The sequence below is a fragment of the Oncorhynchus mykiss genome, chromosome 6 (assembly GCF_013265735.2).
Source record: "Oncorhynchus mykiss isolate Arlee chromosome 6, USDA_OmykA_1.1, whole genome shotgun sequence".
NCBI classification, from domain to species: domain Eukaryota; kingdom Metazoa; phylum Chordata; class Actinopteri; order Salmoniformes; family Salmonidae; genus Oncorhynchus; species Oncorhynchus mykiss.
In genome coordinates this window covers 5,393,618-5,421,117 of record NC_048570.1, presented here as the reverse complement: position 1 = coordinate 5,421,117, position 27,500 = coordinate 5,393,618, and the positions used below count along the sequence as shown (strand labels likewise).

Genomic DNA, 27,500 nt, shown 5'->3' with positions numbered 1-27,500 from the left:
TACTCCTCCTAATCTAGATGGCTGCTACTCCTCCTAATCTAGATGGCTGCTACTCCTCCTAATCTAGATGGCTGCTACTCCTCCTAATCTAGATGGTTGCTACTCCTCCTAATCTAGATGGCTGCTACTCCTCCTAATCTAGATGGCTGCTACTCCTCCTAATCTAGATGGTTGCTACTCCTCCTAATCTAGATGGCTGCTACTCCTCCTAATCTAGATGGCTGCTACTCCTCCTAATCTAGATGGTTGCTACTCCTCCTAATCTAGATGGCTGCTACTCCTCCTAATCTAGATGGCTGCTACTTCTAATCTAGATGGTTGCTACTCCTCCTAATCTAGATGGCTGCTACTCCTCCTAATCTAGATGGCTACTACTCCTCCTAATCTAGATGGCTGCTACTCCTCCTAATCTAGATGGCTGCTACTCCTCCTAATATAGATGGCTGCTACTCCTCCTAATCTAGATGGCTGCTACTCCTCCTAATCTAGATGGCTGCTACTCCTCCTAATCTAGATGGCTGCTACTCCTCCTAATCTAGATGGCTGCTACTCCTCCTAATCTAGATGGCTGCTACTCCTCCTAATCTAGATGGCTGCTACTCCTCCTAATCTAGATGGCTGCTACTCCTCCTAATCTAGATGGTTGCTACTCCTCCTAATCTAGATGGCTGCTACTCCTCCTAATCTAGATGGCTGCTACTCCTCCTAATCTAGATGGCTGCTACTCCTCCTAATCTAGATGGTTGCTACTCCTCCTAATCTAGATGGCTGCTACTCCTCCTAATCTAGATGGCTGCTACTCCTCCTAATCTAGATGGTTGCTACTCCTCCTAATCTAGATGGCTACTACTCCTCCTAATCTAGATGGCTGCTACTCCTCCTTTTCCTCCTCCCTTTCTACCTCTCACTCCTCTCCCCTTCTCCTTCTCTCTCTGCCCCTCTATTAATTCCCCTCTATACTCCTCTCTACCCCTCTCATCCCCTCTACTCCTCTCTACCCCTCTCATCCCCTCTACTCCTCTCTACTCCTCTCATCCCCTCTCCTCCCCTCTACTCCTCTCTACTCCTCTCTACCCCTCTCATCCCCTCTACTCCTCTCTACTCCTCTCTACCCCTCTCATCCCCTCTACTCCTCTCCACTTCTTTCTACCCCTCTCATCCCCTCTACTCCTATCTACTCCTCTCTCCTTTCCTCTACCCCTCTCATCCCCTCTCATCCCCTTTTTTTGCTGATGACAAATGTCTGCCTGTTATACATCTTTTATAATGTGTCCTGTCTGTGTGTGTGTCAGGTAGTGTACAAGGGGGCTCATTCAATTCTCTTTTCCAGACAGGAAACCAAGCGTTGTGCAGAACGATTATCTCCTGTGTCCTGCACCGGTGCTGTATGAGGTCGGAGCGTAAGTAGCCAATGGGAAGGTGGTTCTATAAAGTGTGTGTGTGTGTGTGTGTGTGTGGCGGGGACGGCAGACCTAATATATAACATAGGCTTTTCCTCTCTCATGGGTTTAATCATCAGCAACGACAACCCCTGATACTGATGCTCTCTCTAATCCAATCTACAAAAAAAAAAAATAATATATATATATATATATATATATATATATATATATATATATATATATAGTACGATTACAAGTAGCAGTTGGAAAACGATTTGGTCCTGAAGTTATCGCAAGAATCAAAACTCAGAAAGATTGTTTGCGTTCCGTAAGATTGATAGATTTATAGCGAGTCGATCTTCTCCAAAAGCTCGACGGTAACACCATCTCCAATCATCCACTCAGATTATAATCCAAACTGCCGGTGATAACATGTGTTGCACCATTGTCCTGTGGTATTCAAGTTTCAATGTAGACGTAACCTTAATTATAGAGTACACTGGACCAGGGTCCGTATTCACAGAGCTTCAGAGAAGCTAATCTCAGAACAGTTTTGCCTGTTTCATCGTTTCATTTTTATTTTTAACTCAGCAAATCCGTTAAGAACAAATTCTTATTTACGATGACGGCCTAGGAACAGCGGGTTAACTGCCTTGGTCAGGGGCAGAACAACAGATTTGTTTACCTTGTCAGCTCGGGGGATTCAATCGAACAACCTTTCGGTTACTGGCCCAACGCTCTAACCACTAGGCTCCCTGCCGTGATGACTAGGAGGGATCCTAGAACAGCGCTCCTACTCTGAAACTCTTTGTGAACATCTGACAGAACCTGAACTTCTCCTGCTCCTGTCATCTGAAGAGTCTTTCTTAATGAACTGTTGGCATGGCCACGGTGACCCATTAAGTAGGTAGACCTGCTAGACGTGGTACAGCGGGCCGGGGTTGGCCGGGGTTGGCCGGGGGTTGGCCGGGGGTTGTGGGTAAACACATCTGGTTAGGGGGCTTTAAAGAGACGTGCGACAGATGCAGCGATTCCCTTCTCCACACTCTCTCCATTTAAATAATTCACTGTGCTACTGTGACAATCCCCTTTTCCTGCCCATCCCTGCCCCCCCCCCCCCTCCCACTGCATCATGGGAATCATGGAACATCTGAAGGTTCTGTCTCCGACTCCGTTCCGTCCATCTGTTTGCCTCCGCTTCGTCAGAAGCACCAATGTCAGTGTTGAGTCGAAGCTAGCCGTGGGGGGGGGGGGGATCGGCTTGTTAGAACGATAGCGGGGGGGGGGAGCCGGTAAACACTTGAAGAATGAATATAGAGTATAGCTATCTTTGTTTTGGTCTGCAGCGTGTGTAATGTAGTCCCTATAGATCTCTTTGTGTTCTCTGGTTTTGGTCTACAGCGTGTGTAATGTAGTCCCTATAGATGGCTTTGTGTCCTCTGGTTTTGGTCTACAGCGTGTGTAATGTAGTCCCTATAGATGGCTTTGTGTTCTCTGGTTTTGGTCTACAGCGTGTGTAATGTAGTCCCTATAGATGGCTTTGTGTTCTCTGGTTTTGGTCTACAGTGTGTGTACTGTAAGTGCATTGGCATGTTTCAGGCCTGGAACGAGGGCATCGGGTTCCTCCACCTCTCCACCATATCACCCCATTAGCTCCCCCACCAATACCTTTCATCAATGCAACAACATACTGGTTGTTATGCACCAAGTAATATGTACAGCAAGTCATTAGTGGCGATCCAGATATTTGACTGGTTTGATAGATCAGAGGAAACTAGGAGAAACAACAGGATCATAGTTTCTGTTCTACAAACCCCGCCCCAAAAACAGGTCAATAAAGACACGAATATATCCTTCTGTCTCTCACGTCTTTTCGTGTAACTTCAGATGCTATTAAAATGCTGTGACCCTTTAACAAAAAAATAAAAACATCAACAAATATGTTTTTAGACACGTTTCTAATGGATTTTCCACATGACTCAGACATGTGGTTTCCTAATATTTCACATGTCATTTTCTAATATTTCACATGTGGTTTCCTAATATTTCACCTGTCATATTCTAATATTTCACATGTCATATTCTAATATTTCACATGTCATATTCTAATATTTCACATGTCATATTCTAATATTTCACATGTCATATTCTAATATTTCACATGTCATATTCTAATATTTCACATGTCATATTCTAATATTTCACCTGTCATATTCTAATATTTCACATGTCATATTCTAATATTTCACATGTCATATTTTAATATTTCACATGTCATATTCTAATATTTCACATGTCATATTCTAATATTTCACATGTCATATTTTAATATTTCACATGTCATATTCTAATATTTCATGTCATATTCTAATATTTCACATTCTACGTTTCACATGTCATATTCTAATATTTCACATGTCATATTCTAATATTTCACCTGTCATATTCTAATATTTCACCTGTCATATTCTAATATTTCACATGTCACATTCTAATATTTCACATGTCATATTCTAATATTTCACGTGTCATATTCTAATATTTCACATGTCATATTCTAATATTTCACATTCTACGTTTCACATGTCATATTCTAATATTTCACATGTCATATTCTAATATTTCACCTGTCATATTCTAATATTTCACATGTCATATTCTAATATTTCACATTCTACGTTTCACATGTCATATTCTAATATTTCACATGTCATATTCTAATATTTCACCTGTCATATTCTAATATTTCACATGTCATATTCTAATATTTCACATTCTACGTTTCACATGTCATATTCTAATATTTCACATGTCATATTCTAATATTTCACATGTCATATTCTAATATTTCACATGTCATATTCTAATATTTCACATGTCATATTCTAATATTTCACCTGTCATATTCTAATATTTCACCTGTCATATTCTAATATTTCACCTGTCATATTCTAATATTTCACATGTCATATTCTAATATTTCACATTCTACGTTTCACATGTCATATTCTAATATTTCACATGTCATATTCTAATATTTCACGTGTCATATTCTAATATTTCACATTCTACGTTTCACATGTCATATTCTAATATTTCACGTGTGTGCTTTGGTGCTTTGGTAACCAGTGGGATTAGAACCCAGTCCTCCCACGGGAGAAGCCAATGACTTAACCATTAGACTGTATTTGTATTATCAGTTGTGTATTTTTTAGCAATTTCTCTCAGTCTCAGGATATTGACTGTTCAATGTAAAAAAAAGAAAGTGCTTTCAAACGTCACATTTAATAGAGATAATCGCAGGATTTTCTGTAAATAATCACGATTAATCCCACATTCAGAATTTGATCAAATTGAGCTGTAATTGAATATTTTACAATATTTTATATTTTAAGAATATTGACATCTTGATTTTTTTCCAAAGTAACAAGTAAATTGATAATCACACTTTCTTTAAAATAGTCTATTGACGTGGTGGTGTTTAACATGTGAAAGGTGGTGTTTAACATGTGAAAGGTGGTGTTTAACATGTGAAAGGTGGTGTTTAACATGTGAAAGGTGGTGTTTAACATGTGAAAGGTGGTGTTTGACATGTGAAAGGTGGTGTTTGACACAATGAAAGGTGGTGTTTGACACAATGAAAGGTGGTGTTTAACATGTGAAAGGTGGTGTTTAACATGTGAAAGGTGGTGTTTGACATGTGAAAGGTGGTGTTTAACATGTGAAAGGTGGTGTTAACATGTGAAAGGTGGTGTTTAACATGTGAAAGGTGGTGTTTAACACAATGAAAGGTGGTGTTTAACATGTGAAAGGTGGTGTTTGACATGTGAAAGGTGGTGTTTAACATGTGTAAGGTGGTGTTAGCATGTGAAAGGTGGTGTTTAACATGTGAAAGGTGGTGTTTGACATGTGAAAGGTGGTGTTTAACATGTGTAAGGTGGTGTTAGCATGTGAAAGGTGGTGTTTGACATGTGAAAGGTGGTGTTTGACATGTGAAAGGTGGTGTTTAACATGTGAAAGGTGGTGTTTAACATGTGAAAGGTGGTGTTTAACATGTGAAAGGTGGTGTTTAACATGTGAAAGGTGGTGTTAGCATGTGAAAGGTGGTGTTTAACATGTGAAAGGTGGTGTTTGACACAATGAAAGGTGGTGTTTGACACAATGAAAGGTGGTGTTTAACATGTGAAAGGTGGTGTTTAACATGTGAAAGGTGGTGTTTAACATGTGAAAGGTGGTGTTTGACATGTGAAAGGTGGTGTTTAACATGTGAAAGGTGGTGTTTAACATGTGAAAGGTGGTGTTTAACATGTGAAAGGTGGTGTTTAACATCTGAAAGGTGGTGTTTAACATGTGAAAGGTGGTGTTTAACATGTGAAAGGTGGTGTTTAACATGTGTAAGGCGATTTTCACATGTCAAACTGCATAGATGGGAGATGAATTGAGGTTAGTGACAGGCCTCCTCACAATATGTTCAAACCTGAATAATTCACACTCGTAAATTTCTCCCCGTTTTTTTTGGTGCGGGAGTGACAGTTGAAGACAGGGCTCCAGCTGTTAATTTAAGCCATGGTTATATCTGTATAGATGGGAGATGAGAGGGTTGAGTTGGGGTTATATCTGTATAGATGGGAGATGAGAGGGTTGAGTTGGGGTAATGTCTGAATAGATGGGAGATGAGAGGGTTGAAGTGAGGTTATGTCTGTATAGATGGGAGATGAGAGGGTTGAAGTGAGGTTATATCTGTATAGATGCGAGATGAGAGGGTTGAAGTGAGGTTATGTCTGTATAGATGGGAGATGAGAGGGTTGAAGTGAGGTTATGTCTGAATAGATGAGAGGGTTGAGTTGGGGTTATGTCTGAATAGATGGGAGATGAGAGGGTTGAAGTGAGGTTATATCTGTATAGATGCGAGATGAGAGGGTTGAAGTGAGGTTATGTCTGTATAGATGGGAGATGAGAGGGTTGAAGTGAGGTTATATCTGTATAGATGCGAGATGAGAGGGTTGAAGTGAGGTTATGTCTGTATAGATGGGAGATGAGAGGGTTGAAGTGAGGTTATGCCTGAATAGATGAGAGGGTTGAGTTGGGGTTATGTCTGTATAGATGGGAGATGAGAGGGTTGAAGTGAGGTTATGTCTGAATAGATGGGAGATGAGAGGGTTGAAGTGAGGTTATGTCTGTATAGATGGGAGATGAGAGGGTTGAAGTGAGGTTATGTCTGTATAGATGGGAGATGAGAGGGGCAATGTAATAGAGGTAGAATGAGCAGGTGATCATTCAGGGATCACTCTAACACCCTGTAGAAACTGACACAGGGAAGACATGTCAGACCTCTTCTGGAATGTAGAGAAAGACCTGGGGGTTCAACTACTATTTGAAATCAGTATTTTTCTGGGCTTGATTTAGCTCGCCTGTCTTAATGGACCAATAGAAAAGTCCCAAAATGGTAAACCCCGCCCATCTGGCACTCCAGGCAGGTTAAAGTAAACACTCAAAGTATTTGAAAGATTTCAACTAGTATTTGAACCCGCGTCTGGTCATTGGAAGATCTCTGAACTGGGATGTGGAAACTTGTCTTTCTCTCTCCACTCTAGTGGGCTCCTTGTCGAGCGGCTTCTGTCGGGGTGCCTCGTCGTTCGATGTGACGCTAAGCGCTAGTGAAGCGATACAGCTGGACCAGCTGACACAGGAGCCACTAATGGCTTTCCAACATTTCCTTAAAGACGGGGGAAATTTAGGACGGTGAATTATTCAGGGTTAAACATATTGCGAGGAGGCCTGTCACTAGGTTGTGGAAACGTCACTCTGAAGAAGGACGCGTCACAGATACAGCCCAACCTCACAGTGAAATGCTGAATACAACAGGTGTAGTAGACCTCACAGTGAAATGCTGAATACAACAGGTGTAGTAGACCTTACAGTGAAATGCTGAATACAACAGGTGTAGTAGACCTCACAGTGAAATGCTGAATACAACAGGTGTAGTAGACCTCACAGTGAAATGCTGAATACAACAGGTGTATTAGACCTCACAGTGAAATGCTGAATACAACAGGTGTAGTAGACCTTACAGTGAAATGCTGAATACAACAGGTGTAGTAGACCTCACAGTGAAATGCTGAATACAACAGGTGTAGTAGACCTCACAGTGAAATGCTGAATACAACAGGTGTAGTAGACCTTACAGTGAAATGCTGAATACAACAGGTGTAGTAGACCTCACAGTGAAATGCTGAATACAACAGGTGTAGTAGATCTTACAGTGAAATGCTGAATACAACAGGTGTAGTAGACCTCACAGTGAAATGCTGAATACAACAGGTGTAGTAGACCTTACAGTGAAATGCTGAATACAACAGGTGTAGTAGACCTTACAGTGAAATGCTGAATACAACAGGTGTAGTAGACCTCACAGTGAAATGCTGAATACAACAGGTGTAGTAGACCTTACAGTGAAATGCTGAATACAACAGGTGTAGTAGACCTTACAGTGAAATGCTGAATACAACAGGTGTAGTAGACCTTACAGTGAAATGCTGAATACAACAGGTGTAGTAGACCTCACAGTGAAATGCTGAATACAACAGGTGTAGTAGACCTCACAGTGAAATGATGAATACAACAGGTGTAGTAGACCTTACAGTGAAATGCTGAATACAACAGGTGTAGTAGATCTTACAGTGAAATGCTGAATACAACAGGTGTAGTAGACCTTACAGTGAAATGCTGAATACAACAGGTGTAGTAGACCTTACAGTGAAATGCTGAATACAACAGGTGTAGTAGATCTTACAGTGAAATGCTAAATACAACAGGTTTAGTAGACCTTACAGTGAAATGCTGAATACAACAGGTGTAGTAGACCTTACAGTGAAATGCTGAATACAACAGGTGTAGTAGACCTTACAGTGAAATGCTGAATACAACAGGTGTAGTAGACCTTACAGTGAAATGCTGAATACAACAGGTGTAGTAGACCTTACAGTGAAATGCTGATTACAACAGGTGTATTAGACCTCACAGTGAAATCCTGAATACAACAGGTGTAGTAGACCTCACAGTGAAATGCTGAATACAACAGGTGTAGTAGACCTTACAGTGAAATGCTGTGTAGGGTGCTGTCTTTCGGATGGGACGTTAAACGGGTGTCCTGACTCTCTGAGGTAATTAAAGATCCCATGTCACTCGTCGTAAGAGTAGGGATTTTAACCCCGGTGTCCTGGCTAAATTCCCATTCTGGCCCTCAAACCATCACGGTCACCTAATAATCCCCAGTTTCCAATTGGCTCATTCATCCCCCTCCTCTCCCCTGTAACTATTCCTCAGGTCGTTGCTGCAAATGAGAACGTGTTATCAGTCAACTTACCTGGTAAGATAACAAAATAAATAAAATAAATTAGTTGAGGTAGTATGTACATGTACATTAAAGTGACTACGCAGAGCTGATAAAAACAGAGAGTAGCAGGTGAGTAACAGAGAGGGAGATGGGTGTGGTGGGGGGGACACAATGCTAGTAGTCTGGGTAGCCATTTCATTAGATGTTCAGGTGTCTTATGGCTTAGGGGTAGAAGCTGTTTAGAAGCCTCTTGGACCTAGACTGGCGCTCCGGTACCGCTTGCCGTGTGTTAGCAGAGAGAACAGTCTACGGCTGTAGTCTTTGACAATTTTTAGGTCCTTCCTCTGACTCCGCCTGGTATAGAGGTCCTGGATGGCAGGAAGCTTGGCCCCAGTGATGTACTGGACCGTTCGCTCTACCCTCTGTAGTGCCTTGCGGTCGGAGGCAGAGCAGTTGCCATACCAGGCAGTGATGCAACCAGTCAGGATGATCTCGATGGTGTGGCTGTATAATCTTTTGAGGATCTGATGACCCATGTCAAATCTTTTCAGTCTCCTGAGATGGAATAATGTATTCCACAATACCAGTAAAAGCCAAGTGGACAGAAACAAAATCTTGTGGCGTACTCATTTTTAAATGGACGTAAATCATTTAAGTATTCACCCTTTTTCGTGATATCAAATTGGTAGTTACAGTTTTGTCCCATCGCTGCAACTCCCATACAGACTCGGGAGAGGCGAAGGTCGTGCGTCCTCCGAAACACGACCTTGCCAAGCCACACTGCTTCTTGACACACTGCACACTTAAACTGGAAGCCAGTTACAGGAGGAAAGATTGTCAGGTGACCGCTCATCTGTTGGAGTTACAGGAGGACAGACGGTCAGGTGACCACTCATCTGTTGGAGTTACAGGAGGATAGATGGTCAGGTGACCACTCATCTGTTGAAGTTACAGGAGGATAGATGGTCAGGTGACCACTCATCTGTTGGAGTTACAGGAGGATAGATGGTCAGGTGACAGCTCATCTGTTGGAGTTACAGGAGGACAGACGGTCAGGTGACCACTCATCTGTTGGAGTTACAGGAGGATAGATGGTCAGGTGACAGCTCATCTGTTGGAGTTACAGGAGGATAGATGGTCAGGTGACCGACCGCTCATCTGTTGGAGTTACAGGAGGATAGATGGTTAGGTGATCGACCGCTCATCTGTTGGAGTTACAGGAGGATAGATGGTCAGGTGACCACTCATCTGTTGGAGTTATAGGAGGATAGATGGTCAGGTGACCGCTCATCTGTTGGAGTTACAGGAGGATAGACAGTCAGGTGACAGCTCATCTGTTGGAGTTACAGGAGGATAGACAGTCAGGTGGCCGCTCATCTGTCATTTGTTGGAGTTACAGGAGGATAGATGGTCAAAGGCAGAGCCCAGGGCTAAATCCACAACACACATACCCACACACACACACACACACACACACACACACACACACACACACACACACACACACACACACACACACACACACACACACACACAACACTCCAACCAGCCAATTGACAGTGTTTTACATATTTCTTCTTTTGTGTGTGTGTGTGGGGGGGGGGGTGGGGCGGGGGGGTGGTGGCGGGGGGGTGATTTCAGGCGTTTCGTTCCGTTTCCTGCTCCTGGGTTCTCATTAAAGATAATGGTTAATGGGACGTGGTGTAATAGACATATGGAAATAGCTCTGCCGTTCATCATTAGGCTTTTAATTGCACCGTTTTGGCCTCGCTTTGGCCTCCACCTCTTGTCATAGGGTCTCAAACGGCAGCTTATCCCCTATATTGTACACTTCATTTGACCAGGGCCCAGCCAAACGGCACCTTATCCCCTATATAGTACACTTCATCTGACCAGGGCCCTAGTCTTTTTGTAGCGTTAACGTTGTGTGGTTCTAGGTCGTGGTGTTAACGTTGTGTGTGGTTCTAGGTCGATGGTGTTAACGTTGTGTGTGGTTCTAGGTCGATGGTGTTAACGTTGTGTGTGGTTCTAGGTCGATGGTGTTAATGTTGTGTGTGGTTCTAGGTCAATGGTGTTAACGTTGTGTGTGGTTCTAGGTCGATGGTGTTGACGTTGTGTGGTTCTAAGTCGATGGTGTTGACGTTGTGTGTGGTTCTAGGTCAATGGTGTTAACGTTGTGTGGTTCTAGGTCGATGGTGTTAACGTTGTGTGGTTCTAGGTCGATGGTGTTAACGTTGTGTGGTTCTAGGTCGATGGTGTTGACGTTGTGTGGTTCTAGGTCGATGGTGTTAACGTTGTGTGTGGTTCTAGGTCGATGGTGTTAACGTTGTGTGTGGTTCTAGGTCAATGGTGTTAACGTTGTGTGTGGTTCTAGGTCGATGGTGTTAACGTTGTGTGTGGTTCTAGGTCGATGGTGTTGACGTTGTGTGTGGTTCTAGGTCAATGGTGTTAACGTTGTGTGGTTCTAGGTCGATGGTGTTAACGTTGTGTGTGGTTCTAGGTCGATGGTGTTAACGTTGTGTGTGGTTCTAGGTCGATGGTGTTAACGTTGTGTGTGGTTCTAGGTCAATGGTGTTAACGTTGTGTGGTTCTAGGTCGATGGTGTTAACGTTGTGTGTGGTTCTAGGTCGATGGTGTTAACGTTGTGTGGTTCTAGGTCGATGGTGTTAACGTTGTGTGTGGTTCTAGGTCAATGGTGTTAACGTTGTGTGTGGTTCTAGGTCGATGGTGTTAATGTTGTGTGTGGTTCTAGGTCAATGGTGTTAACATTGTGTGTGGTTCTAGGTCGATGGTGTTAACGTTGTGTGGTTCTAGGTCGATGGTGTTAACGTTGTGTGTGGTTCTAGGTCAATGTTGTTAACGTTGTGTGTGGTTCTAGGTCGATGGTGTTAACGTTGTGTGTGGTTCTAGGTCAATGGTGTTAACGTTGTGTGGTTCTAGGTCGATGGTGTTGACGTTGTGTGTGGTTCTAGGTCAATGGTGTTAATGTTGTGTGGTTCTAGGTCGATGGTGTTAACGTTGTGTGTGGTTCTAGGTCAATGGTGTTAACGTTGTGTGTGGTTCTAGGTCGATGGTGTTAACGTTGTGTGTGGTTCTAGGTCGATGGATGTGCTGATCAGTCTGAACCATGGGAAATCCTTCATCTCTAGTGCCTTCACCATCCACGCCTCAACATGTGTGAGTTTACCTTCTGTTATGCTTTTAACAATCTTTATTATTTTTTCTGTCTACAGTATTTAAATGCATTTACCTCATGTACAAGGTCTAAAACTGTCTGTATCTACTATCTATATCCACTCGTTCATTAAAACGTTTAATGTTTGTGTGTTTATCTACTGTTGTACTGTGTGTATGTGTCTAACATGTGTATAACGTGTGTGTGTGTGTGTATAACATGTGTGTGTGTGTGTGTGTATAACATGTGTCTAACATTGGTGTGTGTGTATAACATGTGTCTAACGTGTGTGTGTGTGTATAACGTGTGTGTGTGTATAACGTGTGTGTGTGTGTGTGTGTGTGTGTGTGTGTATAACGTGTGTGTGTGTGTGTGTGTGTGTGTGTGTGTGTGTGTGTGTGTGTGTGTGTGTGTGTGTGTGTGTGTGTGTGTGTGTGTGTGTGTGTGTGTGTGCATCTAACGTGTGTATTATTGTCTCTCCGTCAGTCGGACGGCTTCACTGTAGCCATCGTCTTCCTGGTGCTGTTGTTACTGGCAGCGTTGGTAACTGCTTGGTGGTTCTGGCCTCTCTGCTGCACCGTGGTGAGTCCTACCACTCTGTTCGTGGCGTAGGTAATAACACGAAACACAACTAGAAACACAGAACGTTATTGAAATGTTTTGTGATGCCACTACGAAAACACTGCTTCTTTACTCTGGATGTTGTCCTTGTGTATTTTGAAGTAATCTTCTAAATGTGTCCTTCCTGTGAACCAGAATGTCCCTCTTAACTAAAAGTCTGTTGCAATAAAGAGATTTTACCTCAATGAGCATAAACTGTATAAATAAAGGTTACAGGACAGAGTAAACACGAACCCTAAAGAAAATCAAACCCAGAGAGAAAATACATTACCATAACTGTACCCCAGCAGCATCTCTCTCTCTGTCTCTCTCTCTCTCTCTCTCTCTCTCTCTCTCTCTCGCTCTCTCTCTCTCTCTCTCTCTCTCTGTCTCTCTCTCTCTCTCTCTCTCTCTATCTCTCTCTCTCTCCCAAAGCCCCTCCCCTCCCAACCACCACAGACAGGCCAGTCACGAACAGCTGTGCATTGTTCAAGAGCTCAGCTGAGATGAGGTGGTGGGCATTGGCAGGCTGGTATTGTTCAAGAGCTCAGCTGAGATGAGGTGGTGGGCATTGGCAGGCTGGTATTGTTCAAGAGCTCAGCTGAGATGAGGTGTTGGGCATTGGCAGGCTGGTATTGTTCAAGAGCTCAGCTGAGATGAGGTGTTGGGCATTGGCAGGCTGGTATTGTTCAAGAGCTCAGCTGAGATGAGGTGTTGGGCATTGGCAGGCTGGTATTGTTCAAGAGCTCAGCTGAGATGAGGTGGAGGGCGTTGGCAGGCTGGTATTGTTCAAGAGCTCAGCTGAGATGAGGTGGAGGGCATTGGCAGGCTGGTATTGTTCAAGAGCTCAGCTGAGATGAGGTGGTGGGCATTGGCAGGCGGGTTTTGTTCAAGAGCTCAGCTGAGATGAGGTGGAGGGCATTGGCAGGCTGGTATTGTTCAAGAGCTCAGCTGAGATGAGGTGGAGGGCATTGGCAGACTGGTAATTGTTCAAGAGCTCAGCTGAGATGAGGTGGTGGGCATTGGCAGGCTGGTATTGTTCAAGAGCTCAGCTGAGATGAGGTGTTGGGCATTGGCAGGCTGGTATTGTTCAAGAGCTCAGCTGAGATGAGGTGGAGGGCGTTGGCAGGCTGGCAGCTCCATTGTTAAGCTTTTCTTCACCTCTCTGTTTGACCTCATACGCCCTGCCCTGCCTGCTGCCTGCCAGCAAAGCGCCCCAGAGGAAGAGCATCAAACAGGAAGTGAACAGGAAGTAGTAACCATAGCAATATATATGTTTTTAACTCTGTGGTCGGTACCACATTTCGTATGTGGATTCCGATCTTCTTTCATTCCTTTTTAGTTTTTTTTGTGGTCAGATTTTTCTATTCTCCTTCTCGTGTTTCTTTTTTTTAAATATCAAATGTAGGCTATATCATATGTCGTGTTTTCATCCTTTACGATATATATCTGAGGAGTTTCAGTATGTTTGCGTGGAAGCTCATGGATTCTCAATGGTTTATCATCACCATGACAATGCCCCCTCCATAACCCAGTTCACATCTTTCTCTCTCTCTCTCTCTCTCTCACTTAACCATTTAATGCCCACAATGACCAGACGATAGTTTCAGGACTTGTAGAACGCCTTGCGGTTAAGAGCGTTGGTCCAGTAACTGAAAGGTCACTGGTACAAATCCCCAAACCTGTCGATGTGCCCTTGAGAAAGACACAGCCCTAACTGCTCCTGTAAGTGGCTCTGGATAAGAGTCTGTTAAATGACTCACTACTATAGTGGCTCTGGATGAGAGAGTCTGTTAAATGATTCACTACTGTAGTGGCTCTGGATAAGAGAGTCTGTTAAATGATTCACTACTGTAGTGGCTCTGGATAAGAGAGTCTGTTAAATGATTCACTACTGTAGTGGCTCTGGATAAGAGAGTCTGTTAAATGATTCAATACTGTAGTGGCTCTGGATAAGAGAGTCTGTTAAATGATTCACTACTGTAGTGGCTCTGGATAAGAGAGTCTGTTAAATGATTCACTACTGTAGTGGCTCTGGATAAGAGAGTCTGTTAAATGACTCACTACTGTAGTGTCTCTGGATAAGAGAGTCTGTTAAATGATTCACTACTGTAGTGGCTCTGGATAAGAGAGTCTGTTAAATTATTCACTACTGTAGTGGCTCTGGATAAGAGAGTCTGTTAAATGATTCACTACTGTAGTGGCTCTGGATAAGAGAGTCTGTTAAATGATTCACTACTGTAGTGGCTCTGGATAAGAGAGTCTGTTAAATGATTCACTACTGTAGTGGCTCTGGATAAGAGAGTCTGTTAAATGATTCACTACTGTAGTGGCTCTGGATAAGAGAGTCTGTTAAATGATTCACTACTGTAGTGGCTCTGGATAAGAGAGTCTGTTAAATGATTCACTACTGTAGTGGCTCTGGATCAGAGAGTCTGTTAAATGATTCACTACTGTAGTGGCTCTGGATAAGAGAGTCTGTTAAATGATTCACTACTGTAGTGGCTCTGGATAAGAGAGTCTGTTCCCCTCTCCGGACACATAGAAATATACCATTATACCATCACCAATATAGAAATATACCATTATACCATCACCAATATAGAAATATACCATTATACCATCACCAATATGGAAATATACCATTATACCATCACCAATATGGAAATATACCATTATACCATCACCAATACGTAAATATACCATTATGCCATCACCAATATGGAAATATACCATTATACCATCACCAATATGGAAATATACCATTATACCATCACCAATATGGAAATATACCATTATACCATCACCAATACAGAAATATACCATTATACCATCACCAATACGTAAATATACCATTATGCTATCACCAATATGGAAATATACCATTATACCATCACCAATATGAAAATATACCATTATACCATCACCAATACGTAAATATACCATTATACCATCACCAATATGTAAATATACCATTATACCATCATCAATACGTAAATATACCATTATACCATCACCAATATGGAAATATACCATTATACCTTCACCAATATGGAAATATACCATTATACCATCACCAATATGGAAATATACCATTATACCATCACCAATACAGAAATATACAATTTTGCCATCACCAATACAGAAATAAACCATTATACCATCACCAATACGGAAATATACCATTATACCATCACCAATACGGAAATATACCATTATACCATCACCAATACAGAAATATACCATTATACCATCACCAATATGGAAATATACCATTATACCATCACCAATATGGAAATATACCATTATACCATCACCAATATGGAAATATACCATTATACCATCACCAATACAGAAATATACCATTATGCCATCACCAATATGAAAATATACCATTATACCATCACCAATATGTAAATATACCATTATACCATCACCAATATGGAAATATACCATTATACCATCACCAATATGGAAATATACCATTATACCATCACCAATACGTAAATATACCATTATACCATTACCAATACAGAAATATACCATTATACCATCACCAATACGTAAATATACCATTATACCATCACCAATATGGAAATATACCATTATACCATCACCAATACGTAAATATACCATTATACCATCACCAATATGTAAATATACCATTATACCATCACCAATATGGAAATATACCATTATACCATCACCAATATGGAAATATACCATTATACCATCACCAATACGTAAATATACCATTATACCATCACCAATATGAAAATATACCATTATACCATCACCAATACAGAAATTTACCATTATACCATCACCAACAGCCTCCAAATAATACATATTACTACCAATAATAATATGCCTCACCTCTGTTTGAGACCCTGACGAGAACACTGGGATCCCGTCCAGGGTGACATGGAAGCATATTCTGGAAAACCAACAAAGGCATTAGAATGTAAAGCCCCTGCAGCATGTCTGGCCGGCGCTGTGTTTGTCTTGGTGCTGAATCTGCTGCGGCTCTCCTTCAGGGACCTGGGGACAGAGGGAGAGGAGGAGAGGAGGAGGAGGAGGAGGAGAGCAGGAGAAGGCCATGTGTTGGTTGTTAATATTTCAACCCCCCAGTCTGCCAGGTTTCAGCTGGGTTTCAAGGCTTTCAGGGCTTCAGCAGGATGAGCCCCATACACACTCAGATACACAAATGGGAACACACATACTTATTGCATGTTTCACACGCGCACACACACACACACACACACGCACGCACGCACGCACGCACACGCACACGCACACACACACACACAATCTCTCTCTCCTTCCCACATGGAACCCTGCCAGGCACAAGGTCATACAGGCGGTGTAGTGAATTAAACCTTTATTTATGTTTATAGGAACACAGAACTACACCCCACCCTGATGTGAATTACACCCCACCCTGATGTGAATTACACCCCACCCTGATATGAATCACACCCCACCCTGATATGAAATACACCCCACCCTGATATGAATCACACCCCACCCTGATATGAAATACACCCCACCCTGATGTGAATTACACCCCACCCTGATATGAATTACACCCCACCCTGATATGAATTACACCCCACCCTGATATGAATTACACCCCACCCTGATATGAAATACACCCCACCCTGATATGAATCACACCCCACCCTGATATGAAATACACCCCACCCTGATATGAATTACACCCCACCCTGATATGAATTACACCCCACCTTGATGTAAATTACACCCCACCCTGATATGAACTACACCCCACCATGATATGAACTACACCCCACCCTGATGTGAATTATATCCCACCCTGATATGAATTACACCTGACCCTGATGTGAATTACACCCCACCCTGATATGAACTACACCCCACCCTGATATGAACTACACCCCACCCTGATATGAACTACACCCCACCCTGATGTGAATTACATCCCACCCTGATATGAATTACACCCCACCCTGATGTGAATTACACCCCACCCTGATATGAACTACACCCCACCCTGATATGAACTACACCCCACCTTGATGTGTCTATCTTGTACACACCAGTGTTTTAAAGGGAATCTGTGGTTTTAATGGGAATCTGTGGTTTTAATGGGAATCTGTGGTTGTAAAGGGAATCTGTGGTTTTAAAGGGAATCTGTGGTTGTAAAGGGAGTCTGTGGTTTTAATGGGAATCTGTGGTTTTAAAGGGAGTCTGTGGTTTTAATGGGAATCTGTGGTTTTAAAGGGAGTCTGTGGTTTTAAAGGGAATCTGTGGTTTTAAAGGGAGTCTGTGGTTTTAAAGGGAATCTGTGGTTTTAAAGGGAATCTGTGGTTTTAAAGGGAATCTGTGGTTTTAAAGGGAATCTGTGGTTTTAAAGGGAATCTGTGGTTTTAAAGGGAATCTGTGGTTTTAAAGGGAATCTGTGGTTTTAAAGGGAGTCTGTGGTTTTAATGGGAATCTGTGGTTTTAAAGGGAGTCTGTGGTTTTAAAGGGAATCTGTGGTTGTAAAGGGAGTCTGTGGTTTTAAAGGGAATCTGTGGTTTTAAAGGGAATCTGTGGTTGTAAAGGGAGTCTGTGGTTTTAATGGGAATCTGTAGTTTTAAAGGGAATCTGTGGTTTTAAAGGGAATCTGTGGTTTTAAAGGGAATCTGTGGTTTTAAAGGGAATCTGTGGTTTTAAAGGGAATCTGTGGTTTTAAAGGGAATCTGTGGTTTTAAAGGGAATCTGTGGTTGTAAAGGGAATCTGTGGTTTTAAAGGGAATCTGTGGTTTTAAAGGGAATCTGTGGTTTTAAAGGGAATCTGTGGTTTTAAAGGGAATCTGTGGTTGTAAAGGGAGTCTGTGGTTTTAAAGGGAATCTGTGGTTTTAAAGGGAATCTGTGGTTGTAAAGGGAATCTGTGGTTTTAAAGGGAATCTGTGGTTTTAAAGGGAATCTGTGGTTTTAAAGGGAGTCTGTGGTTTTAAAGGGAATCTGTGGTTTTAAAGGGAATCTGTGGTTTTAAAGGGAATCTGTGGTTGTAAAGGGAGTCTGTGGTTTTAATGGGAATCTGTGGTTTTAAAGGGAGTCTGTGGTTTTAAAGGGAATCTGTGGTTTTAAAGGGAATCTGTGGTTTTAAAGGGAATCTGTGGTTTTAAAGGGAATCTGTGGTTATAAAGGGAATCTGTGGTTTTAAAGGGAGTCTGTGGTTGTAAAGGGAATCTGTAGTTTTAAAGGGAATCTGTGGTTTTAATGGGAATCTGTGGTTTTAAAGGGAGTCTGTGGTTTTAAAGGGAATCTGTGGTTTTAAAGGGAATCTGTGGTTTTAAAGGGAATCTGTGGTTTTAAAGGGAATCTGTAGTTTTAAAGGGAATCTGTAGTTTTAAAGGGAATCTGTGGTTTTAAATGGAATCTGTGGTTTTAAAGGGAGTCTGTGGTTTTAAAGGGAATCTGTGGTTTTAAAGGGAATATGTAGTTTTAAAGGGAATCTGTGGTTGTAAAGGGAATCTGTGGTTTTAAAGGGAGTCTGTGGTTTTAATGGGAATCTGTGGTTTTAAAGGGAATCTGTGGTTGTAAAGGGAGTCTGTGGTTTTAAAGGGAATCTGTGGTTTTAATGGGAATCTGTGGTTTTAAAGGGAGTCTGTGGTTTTAAAGGGAGTCTGTGGTTTTAAAGGGAATCTGTGGTTGTAAAGGGAGTCTGTGGTTTTAAAGGGAATCTGTGGTTGTAAAGTCCTCCAGGAATGTATAGGCGGTGTGGTCGTGGGCTTAAAGAGAAACAGAAGATTCTAGATGAATTGAATTGATTAACAGTGAGATATTATATCTGATGCTGTCAGTCAGACACAAGGGTCTACTGGCTGAGAGGTTTGAATTGAGTTTCTCTCCTGCTATGACCTCGACCAGTCTTTTACCTTTTCTCATCGTCACAGTTCCTGTCCGATTAACTTCAACAGGTACAGTATTTACAATGTGGAGTTATATTCTCTGGTAATCACTGTGGCCAATCCTTAATGGGGATTACCTTCACAGCATTCCTCTCAAATAGGTTCATTTTTCCCCCCTAATGAACGTGCGTCATTTTAAATGTGACTATATTCTACCTGCTGCAGACACTGTCACAATATTACGCAGAAACAGCTTGACTCAACATGAATGCTAAAAATAAATAAAAAATGCAGAGTTAAAAAAAAAAATGAATGGGATTAGCGTCAGCTACTCTAATTGGTCCATAAAATGGGGTCCGTGTGGGGATGATGCCTATGAGTGGCTGTGATTGGTTGGTGGAACCTGGTGTTGGTGTTGTAGCTTTGGGCCTGCTCAGGGTGTATGGCAGATGGTTAAGTATCCAGTGACACACACACACACACACACACACAAGTACGCATGCAACACACACACACACACACACACGTACGCATGCAACACACCCACACACACACACACACACACACACACACATGCAACACACACACACGCATGCAACACACACACACACACATGCAACACACACACACGCATGCAACACACACACACACACAAACACACACACACACACACACACACACACACACACACAGTATACAGTATAAATATTATAATGAGCTATGTGGAGAATACAGTATACAGAATAAATATTAGAATGAGAATACAGTATACAGTATACAGTATACATACACAGTACAAAACCCAATAGCAAAAATGTATAGAATTGCAGGAAATTTGCTTCTGGACCAGAGACCGGAGTCTGGAATATAAATAATATAGACTGAATGTACAAACCAATCGGAACACCTGCTCTTTCCAGGACATAGACTGACCAGGTGAATCCAGGTGAAAGCTATGATCCCTTATTGATGTCACTTGTTAAATCCACTTCAATCAGTGTAGATTAAGGGGACGAGACAGGTCAAAGAAAGATTGTTAAGCCTTGAGACAATGGTGCCGTTGAGGGTGAACGGGCAAGACAAAATATTTAAGTGCCTTTAAACAGGGTATGGTAGTAGGTACCAGGCCGCACCGATTTGTGTCAAGAACTGCAACGCTGCTGGGTTTTTCATGCTCAACAGTTTCCGGTGTGTATCAAGAATGGTCCACCACCCTAAACGACATACAGCCAACTTGACACAAGCATTGGAGTCAACATGGGCTAGCAACATCTTGTATAGTCCATACATCGACAAATTGAGGCTGTTCTGTGGGCAAAGGGGACGACGGGTGCAACTCAATATTAGGAAGGTGTTCCTAGGTGACGGTGTTCCTAGGTGAAGGTGTTCCTAGGTGATGGTGTTCCTAGGTGAAGGTGTTCCTAGGTGACGGTGTTCCTAGGTGACGTTGTTCCTAGGTGAAGGTGTTCCTAGGTGACGGTGTTCCTAGGTGACGGTGTTCCTAGGTGATGGTGTTCCTAGGTGAAGGTGTTCCTAGGTGACGGTGTTCCTAGGTGACGGTGTTCCTAGGTGAAGGTGTTCCTAGGTGACGGTGTTCCTAGGTGACGGTGTTCCTAGGTGAAGGTGTTCCTATGTGACGGTGTTCCTAGGTGAAGGTGCGCCTAGGTGAAGGTGTTCCTAGGTGACGGTGTTCCTAGGTGAAGGTGTTCCTAGGTGACGGTGTTCCTAGGTGACGGTGTTCCTAGGTGAAGGTGTTCCTAGGTGACGGTGTTCCTAGGTGACGGTGTTCCTAGGTGAAGGTGTTCCTAGGTGACGGTGTTCCTAGGTGACGGTGTTCCTAGGTGAAGGTGTTCCTAGGTGAAGGTGTTCCTAGGTGAAGGTGTTCCTAGGTGAAGGTGTTCCTAGGTGACGGTGTTCCTAGGTGAAGGTGTTCCTAGGTGAAGGTGTTCCTAGGTGACGGTGTTCCTAGGTGAAGGTGTTCCTAGGTGACGGTGTTCCTAGGTGACGGTGTTCCTAGGTGAAGGTGTTCCTAGGTGACGGTGTTCCTAGGTGAAGGTGTTCCTATGTGACGGTGTTCCTAGGTGAAGGTGCTCCTAGGTGAAGGTGTTCGTAGGTGACGGTGTTCCTAGGTGAAGGTGTTCCTAGGTGACGGTGTTCCTAGGTGACGGTGTTCCTAGGTGAAGGTGTTCCTAGGTGACGGTGTTCCTAGGTGACGGTGTTTCTAGGTGACGGTGTTCCTAGGTGACGGTGTTCCTAGGTGAAGGTGTTCCTAGGTGAAGGTGTTCCTAGGTGAAGGTGTTCCTAGGTGACGGTGTTCCTAGGTGAAGGTGTTCCTAGATGAAGGTGTTCCTAGGTGACGGTGTTCCTAGGTGAAGGTGTTCCTAGGTGACGGTGTTCCTAGGTGACGGTGTTCCTAGGTGAAGGTGTTCCTAGGTGACGGTGTTCCTAGGTGACGGTGTTCCTAGGTGAAGGTGTTCCTAGGTGAAGGGTTTCCTAGGTGACGGTGTTCCTAGGTGAAGTTGTTCCTAGGTGACGGTGTTCCTAGGTGAAGGTGTTCCTAGGTGAAGGTGTTCCTAGGTGAAGGTGTTCCTAGGTGACGGTGTTCCTAGGTGAAGTTGTTCCTAGGTGACGGTGTTCCTAGGTGAAGGTGTTCCTAGGTGAAGGTGTTCCTAGGTGACGGTGTTCCTAGGTGAAGGTGTTCCTAGGTGAAGGTGTTCTTAGGTGAAGGTGTTCCTAGGTGAAGGTGTTCCTAGGTGAAGGTGTTCCTAGGTGACGGTGTTCCTAGGTGACGGTGTTCCTAGGTGAAGGTGTTCCTAGGTGACGGTGTTCCTAGGTGAAGGTGTTCCTAGGTGAAGGTGTTCCTAGGTGACGGTGTTCCTAGGTGAAGGTGTTCCTAGGTGAAGGTGTTCCTAGGTGAAGGTGTTCCTAGGTGAAGTTGTTCCTAGGTGAAGGTGTTCCTAGGTGACGGTGTTCCTAGGTGACGGTGTTCCTAGGTGAAGGTGTTCCTAGGTGAAGGTGTTCCTAGGTGAAGGTGCTCCTAGGTGAAGGTGTTCCTAGGTGACGGTGTTCCTAGGTGACGGTGTTCCTAGGTGAAGGTGTTCCTAGGTGAAGGTGTTCCTAGGTGACGGTGTTCCTAGGTGAAGGTGTTCCTAGGTGACGGTGTTCCTAGGTGAAGGTGTTCCTAGGTGAAGGTGTTCCAAGGTGAAGGTGTTCCAAGGTGAAGGTGTTCCTAGGTGACGGTGTTCCTAGGTGACGGTGTTCCTAGGTGAAGGTGTTCCTAGGTGAAGGTGTTCCTAGGTGAAGGTGTTTCTAGGTGACGGTGTTCCTAGGTGACGGTGTTCCTAGGTGACGGTGTTCCTAGGTGAAGGTGTTCCTAGGTGAAGGTGTTCCTAGGTGACGGTGTTCCTAGGTGAAGGTGTTCCTAGGTGAAGGTGTTCCTAGGTGAAGGTGTTCCCCAGGTGACGGTGTTCCTAGGTGAAGGTGTTCCTAGGTGACGGTGTTCCTAGGTGAAGGTGTTCCTAGGTGACGGTGTTCCTAGGTGAAGGTGTTCCAAGGTGAAGGTGTTCCTAGGTGAAGGTGTTCCTAGGTGAAGGTGTTCCTAGGTGACGGTGTTCCTAGGTGAAGGTGTTCCTAGGTGAAGGTGTTCCTAGGTGACGGTGTTCCTAGGTGAAGGTGTTCCTAGGTGAAGGTGTTCCTAGGTGAAGGTGTTCCTAGGTGACGGTGTTCCTAGGTGACGGTGTTCCTAGGTGAAGGTGTTCCTAGGTGACGGTGTTCCTAGGTGAAGGTGTTCCTAGGTGACGGTGTTCCTAGGTGAAGGTGTTCCTAGGTGAAGGTGTTCCTAGGTGAAGGTGTTCCTAGGTGACGGTGTTCCTAGGTGACGGTGTTCCTAGGTGAAGGTGTTCCTAGGTGAAGGTGTTACTCAGTAGCAGAATAAAAAAGGGGGCCAATGCAAATAGTCCGGGTACCTATTTGGTTAACTGTTTAGCGGTCTTATCACTTGAGGAAGGACCCTTTTGTACCTAGACTTGGCCGGTACCGCTTGCTGTTCGGTAGCAGAGAGAACAGTCTTTGACTTGAGTGGCTGGAGTCTTTGACATTTTTTAGGGCCTTCCTCAGACACTGCCTGGTATAGAGGTCCTGGATGGCAGGAAGCTTGGCCCCAGTGATGTACTGGGCCGTTCGCACTACCCTCTGTAGTGCCTTGCGGTTGGATGCCGAGCAGTTTTCATATCAAGCAGTGAGGTGCAGCTGTTGAACTTATTGAGGATCTGAGGAACCATGACATATGTTTTCAGTCTCCTGAGGGGGAATAGGCGTTGTCGTGCCCTCTTCACGTCTGTCTTGGTGTGTTTGGACCATGATCGTTTGTTAGTGATGTGGACACCAAGGAACTTAAAGCTCGACCAGCTCCACTACAGCCCTGTCGATGTGAATGTGGGCATGCTCTGACCTCTTATTCCTGTAGTCCACAATCGCCTCCGATGTCTCGCTCACGTTGAGGGAGAGGTTGTTGTCCTGGCACCACACTGCCAGGTCTCTGACTTCCTCCCTATATTGTCGGTGATCAGGCCTACCACCATTGTTTCATCAGCAAACTTAATGATGGTGTTGGAGTCGTGCTTGGCCATGCAGTCATGGGTGAACAGGGAGTACAGGAGGGGACTAAGCACGCACCCCTGAGGGGCCCCAGTGTTGATGATTAGCATAGCAGACGTGTTGTTGCCTACCCTTACCACCTGGGGGCGGCCCGTCAGGAAATCCAGGATCCAGTAGAAGAGGGAGGTGTTTAGTACAAGGGTCCTTAGTCCTTAGTGATGAGCTTTGAGTGCACTATGCTGTTGACCATTGAGATGGTCGTCAATGAACAGCATTTCTCACATACAGGTGTTGTTTTTAACCTCATAGTCACTGTATCATTTCGAATTCAAAGTGCTGGAATACAGAGCCCCCCCCCAAAAAAACACAAGATAAATCACTGTCCCAATACTTTTGGAGCTCACTGTATGTCCAGGAAATCTGGTTTGTATGATGCTTCATTTATCCCACAATATGTCCAGGAAATCAGGTTTGTATAATGCTTCATTTATCCCACAATACGTCCAGGAAGTCTGCTGCATAATTACTTAATACAATGAGATAATCCACCAGTTTCACAGTACTGCCTACAATTATATTATATTAATCATGCTACATGCTAATCATGCTACATGCTAATCATGCTACATGCTAATCATGCTACATGCTAATCATGCTACATGCTAATCATGCTAATCATGCTAATCATGCTACATGCTAATCATTTTACATGCTAATCATGCTACATGCTAATCATGCTACATGCTAATCATGCTACATGCTAATCATGCTACAAGGCAGAGAGAGCAGAGCCCACCAGTAGACAGACAGGTGGACAGACATTACTACCTGATTTATACTGCAGAGAGAGAAGGTTGGGTCGACTGGCAGACAAACAGACATTATTACTGGATTTATTTCCAGTAATTTATGAGTCAAATAGCATTTAATTAACCTTAATTTATTATTTTCACATTATTATTGTGACAGCAGTACAGTAGCAACATTAACAGCAGTATCAGAGTAGTTCACTGTGAATTAAATGGCTGTTCAACCTACGATATGCCATAATTACTCTGCATTTTGTTGAAAAAAACACATTTTGTAAAATGCACAGCTAACCTGTGACGATGGCATATTCATCTTTCGGTGAATAATCAACATAATGTGATCTGGTTTTGGAGTTCTCTTCCCGGAGGAAGAGGAAGAGGACGAGGAAGAATAAGAAGAGATACTGAATGTTGGCAGTTAAACATGTACTCGTTGCTACCCAGGCACCGGGGCAGGTTGTAGTAGTCTGCTATTGTATAAGTCATACAGGTTTAGGTGTGATGAGCTTTTCATACCGGTAATATACTTTGACTCTTTAAATCAATTCAGTGAACCAGTTATATACTTTGACTCTTTAAATCAATTCAGTGAACCGGTAATATACTTTGACTCTTTAAATCAAGACACTGAACCGGTAATATACTTTGACTCTTTAAATCAAGACACTAAACTGGTAACATAAAGCCTAAACTGATCCTAGATCAGCCCTTCCTACTCTGAGAATCTGTTAGTAGGGGACCGGATCTGATCCTAGATCAGCCCTTCCTACCCTGAGAATCTGTTAGTAGGGGACCGGATCTGATCCTAGATCAGCCCTTCCTACTCTGAGAATCTGTTATCCGGGGACCGGATCTGACCCTAGATCAGCCCTTCCTACTCTAAGAATCTGTTAGTAGGGGACCGGATCTGACCCTAGATCAGCCCTTCCTACTCTGAGAATCTGTTAGTAGGGGAACGGATCTGACCGTAGATCAGCCCTTCCTACTCTGAGAATCTGTTAGTAGGGGACCGGATCTGACCCTAGATCAGCCCTTCCTACTCTGAGAATCTGTTAGTAGGGGACCGGATCTGACCCCTTTCACTGGGTTCATTTTTTGTTTGTCCTGTCTTTCTTACATATCAATGTCAGTGCTGTTCTAAGCCAGTATCTTATCTGAAGTGACTAAATGTTCTCTAGTGACTGACACCTGCCAAGCGTCCCTGTCCGGGGGAATGCTTTGTATGCAGATATAAAACACGTGAAGGCATCTTGTCTTTGAGTGGAATCACATTGTGGACAACCTGCTAGTCAGTCAGTAGCCATGTCACAACCCCTGGCACAGACAGGACAGGCCTGCTAGGCACATCACTCTGGGATGAGAGAGATGTGTGTTTGTGTGTGCATATGCACATTTGTATGCGCCCAAGTACAGTCGTGGCCAAAAGTTTTGAGAATGACACAAATATTAATTTTCACGTCTGCTGCCTCAGTTTGTATGAAGGCAATTTGCATATACTCCAGAATGTTATGATGAGTGATCAGAATAATTTGAATTAATTGCAAAGTCCCTCTTTGCCATGCAAACAAACTGAATCTCCCCCAAAAAAATTTGCTCCATTTTACCCCTGCGAACAAAAGGACCAAATTCTCTCATTAACACAAGTGTTGGTGTTGACGAGGACAAAGCTGGAGATCACTCTGTCATGCTGAATGAGTTTGAATAACAGACTGGAAGCTTCCTCTGTCAACCATGGTTACCTGCAAGGAAACACGTGCTGTCATCATTGCTTTGCACAAAAAGGGCTTCACAGGCAAGGATATTGCTGCCAGTAAGATTGCACCTAAATCAACCATTTATTGGATCATCAAGAACTTCAAGGAGAGCGGTTCAATTGTTGTGAAGAAGGCTTCAGGGTGCACAAGAAAGTCCAGAAAGCACCAGGACCGTCTCCTGAAGTTAATTCAGCTGCGGGATCGAGGCACCACCAGTACAGAGCTTGCTCAGGAATGGCAGCAGGCAGGAGTGAGTGCATCTGCACGCACAGTGAGGCAAAGACTTTTGGAGGATGGCCTGGTGTCAAGAAGGGCAGCAAAGAAGCCACTTCTCTCCAGGAAAAACATCAGGGACAGACTGATATTCTGCAAAAGGTACAGGGATTGGACTGCTGAGGACTGGGGTAAAGTCATTTTCTCTGATGAATCCCCTTTCCGATTGTTTGGGGCATCCGGAAAAAGCTTGTCCGGAGGAGAAAAGGTGAGCGCTATCAGTCCTGTGTCATGCCTACAGTAAAGCATCCTGAGACCATTCATGTGTGGGGTTGCTTCTCAGCCAAGGGAGTGGGCTCACTCACAATTTTGCCTAAGAACACAGCCATGAATATAGAATGGTACCCACACATCCATCGAGAGCATCTTCTCCCAACCATCCAGGAACAGTTTGGTGACGAACAATGCCTTTTCCAGCATGATGGAGCACCTTGCCATAAGGCAAAAGTGATAACTAAATGGCTCGGGGAACAAAACATCTATATTTTGGGTCCATGGACAGGAAACTCCCCAGACCTTAATCCCATTGAGAACTTGTGGTCAATCCTCAAGAGGCGCTGGACAAACAAAACCCCACAAATTCTGACAAACTCCAAGCATTGATTATGCAAGAATGGGCTGCCATCAGTCAGGATGTGGCCCAGAAGTTAATTGACAGTATGCCAGGGTGGATTGCAGAGGTCTTGAAAAAGA

General features: G+C 43.5%; 1 protein-coding gene across 1 annotated transcript in view; it reads left to right on the top strand.

The window, feature by feature from the left end:
* The window catches only part of LOC110525181 (anthrax toxin receptor 2), a 135,805-nt gene that overhangs the window by 32,730 nt on the left and 75,575 nt on the right, over positions 1-27,500 (top strand). Inside the window, exons 9-11 of the mRNA XM_036979246.1 lie at positions 1,331-1,400; positions 11,817-11,895; positions 12,380-12,475. Coding sequence (XP_036835141.1) covers positions 1,331-1,400; positions 11,817-11,895; positions 12,380-12,475 — 245 coding nt within the window. The remainder of the gene's footprint in view (positions 1-1,330; positions 1,401-11,816; positions 11,896-12,379; positions 12,476-27,500) is intronic.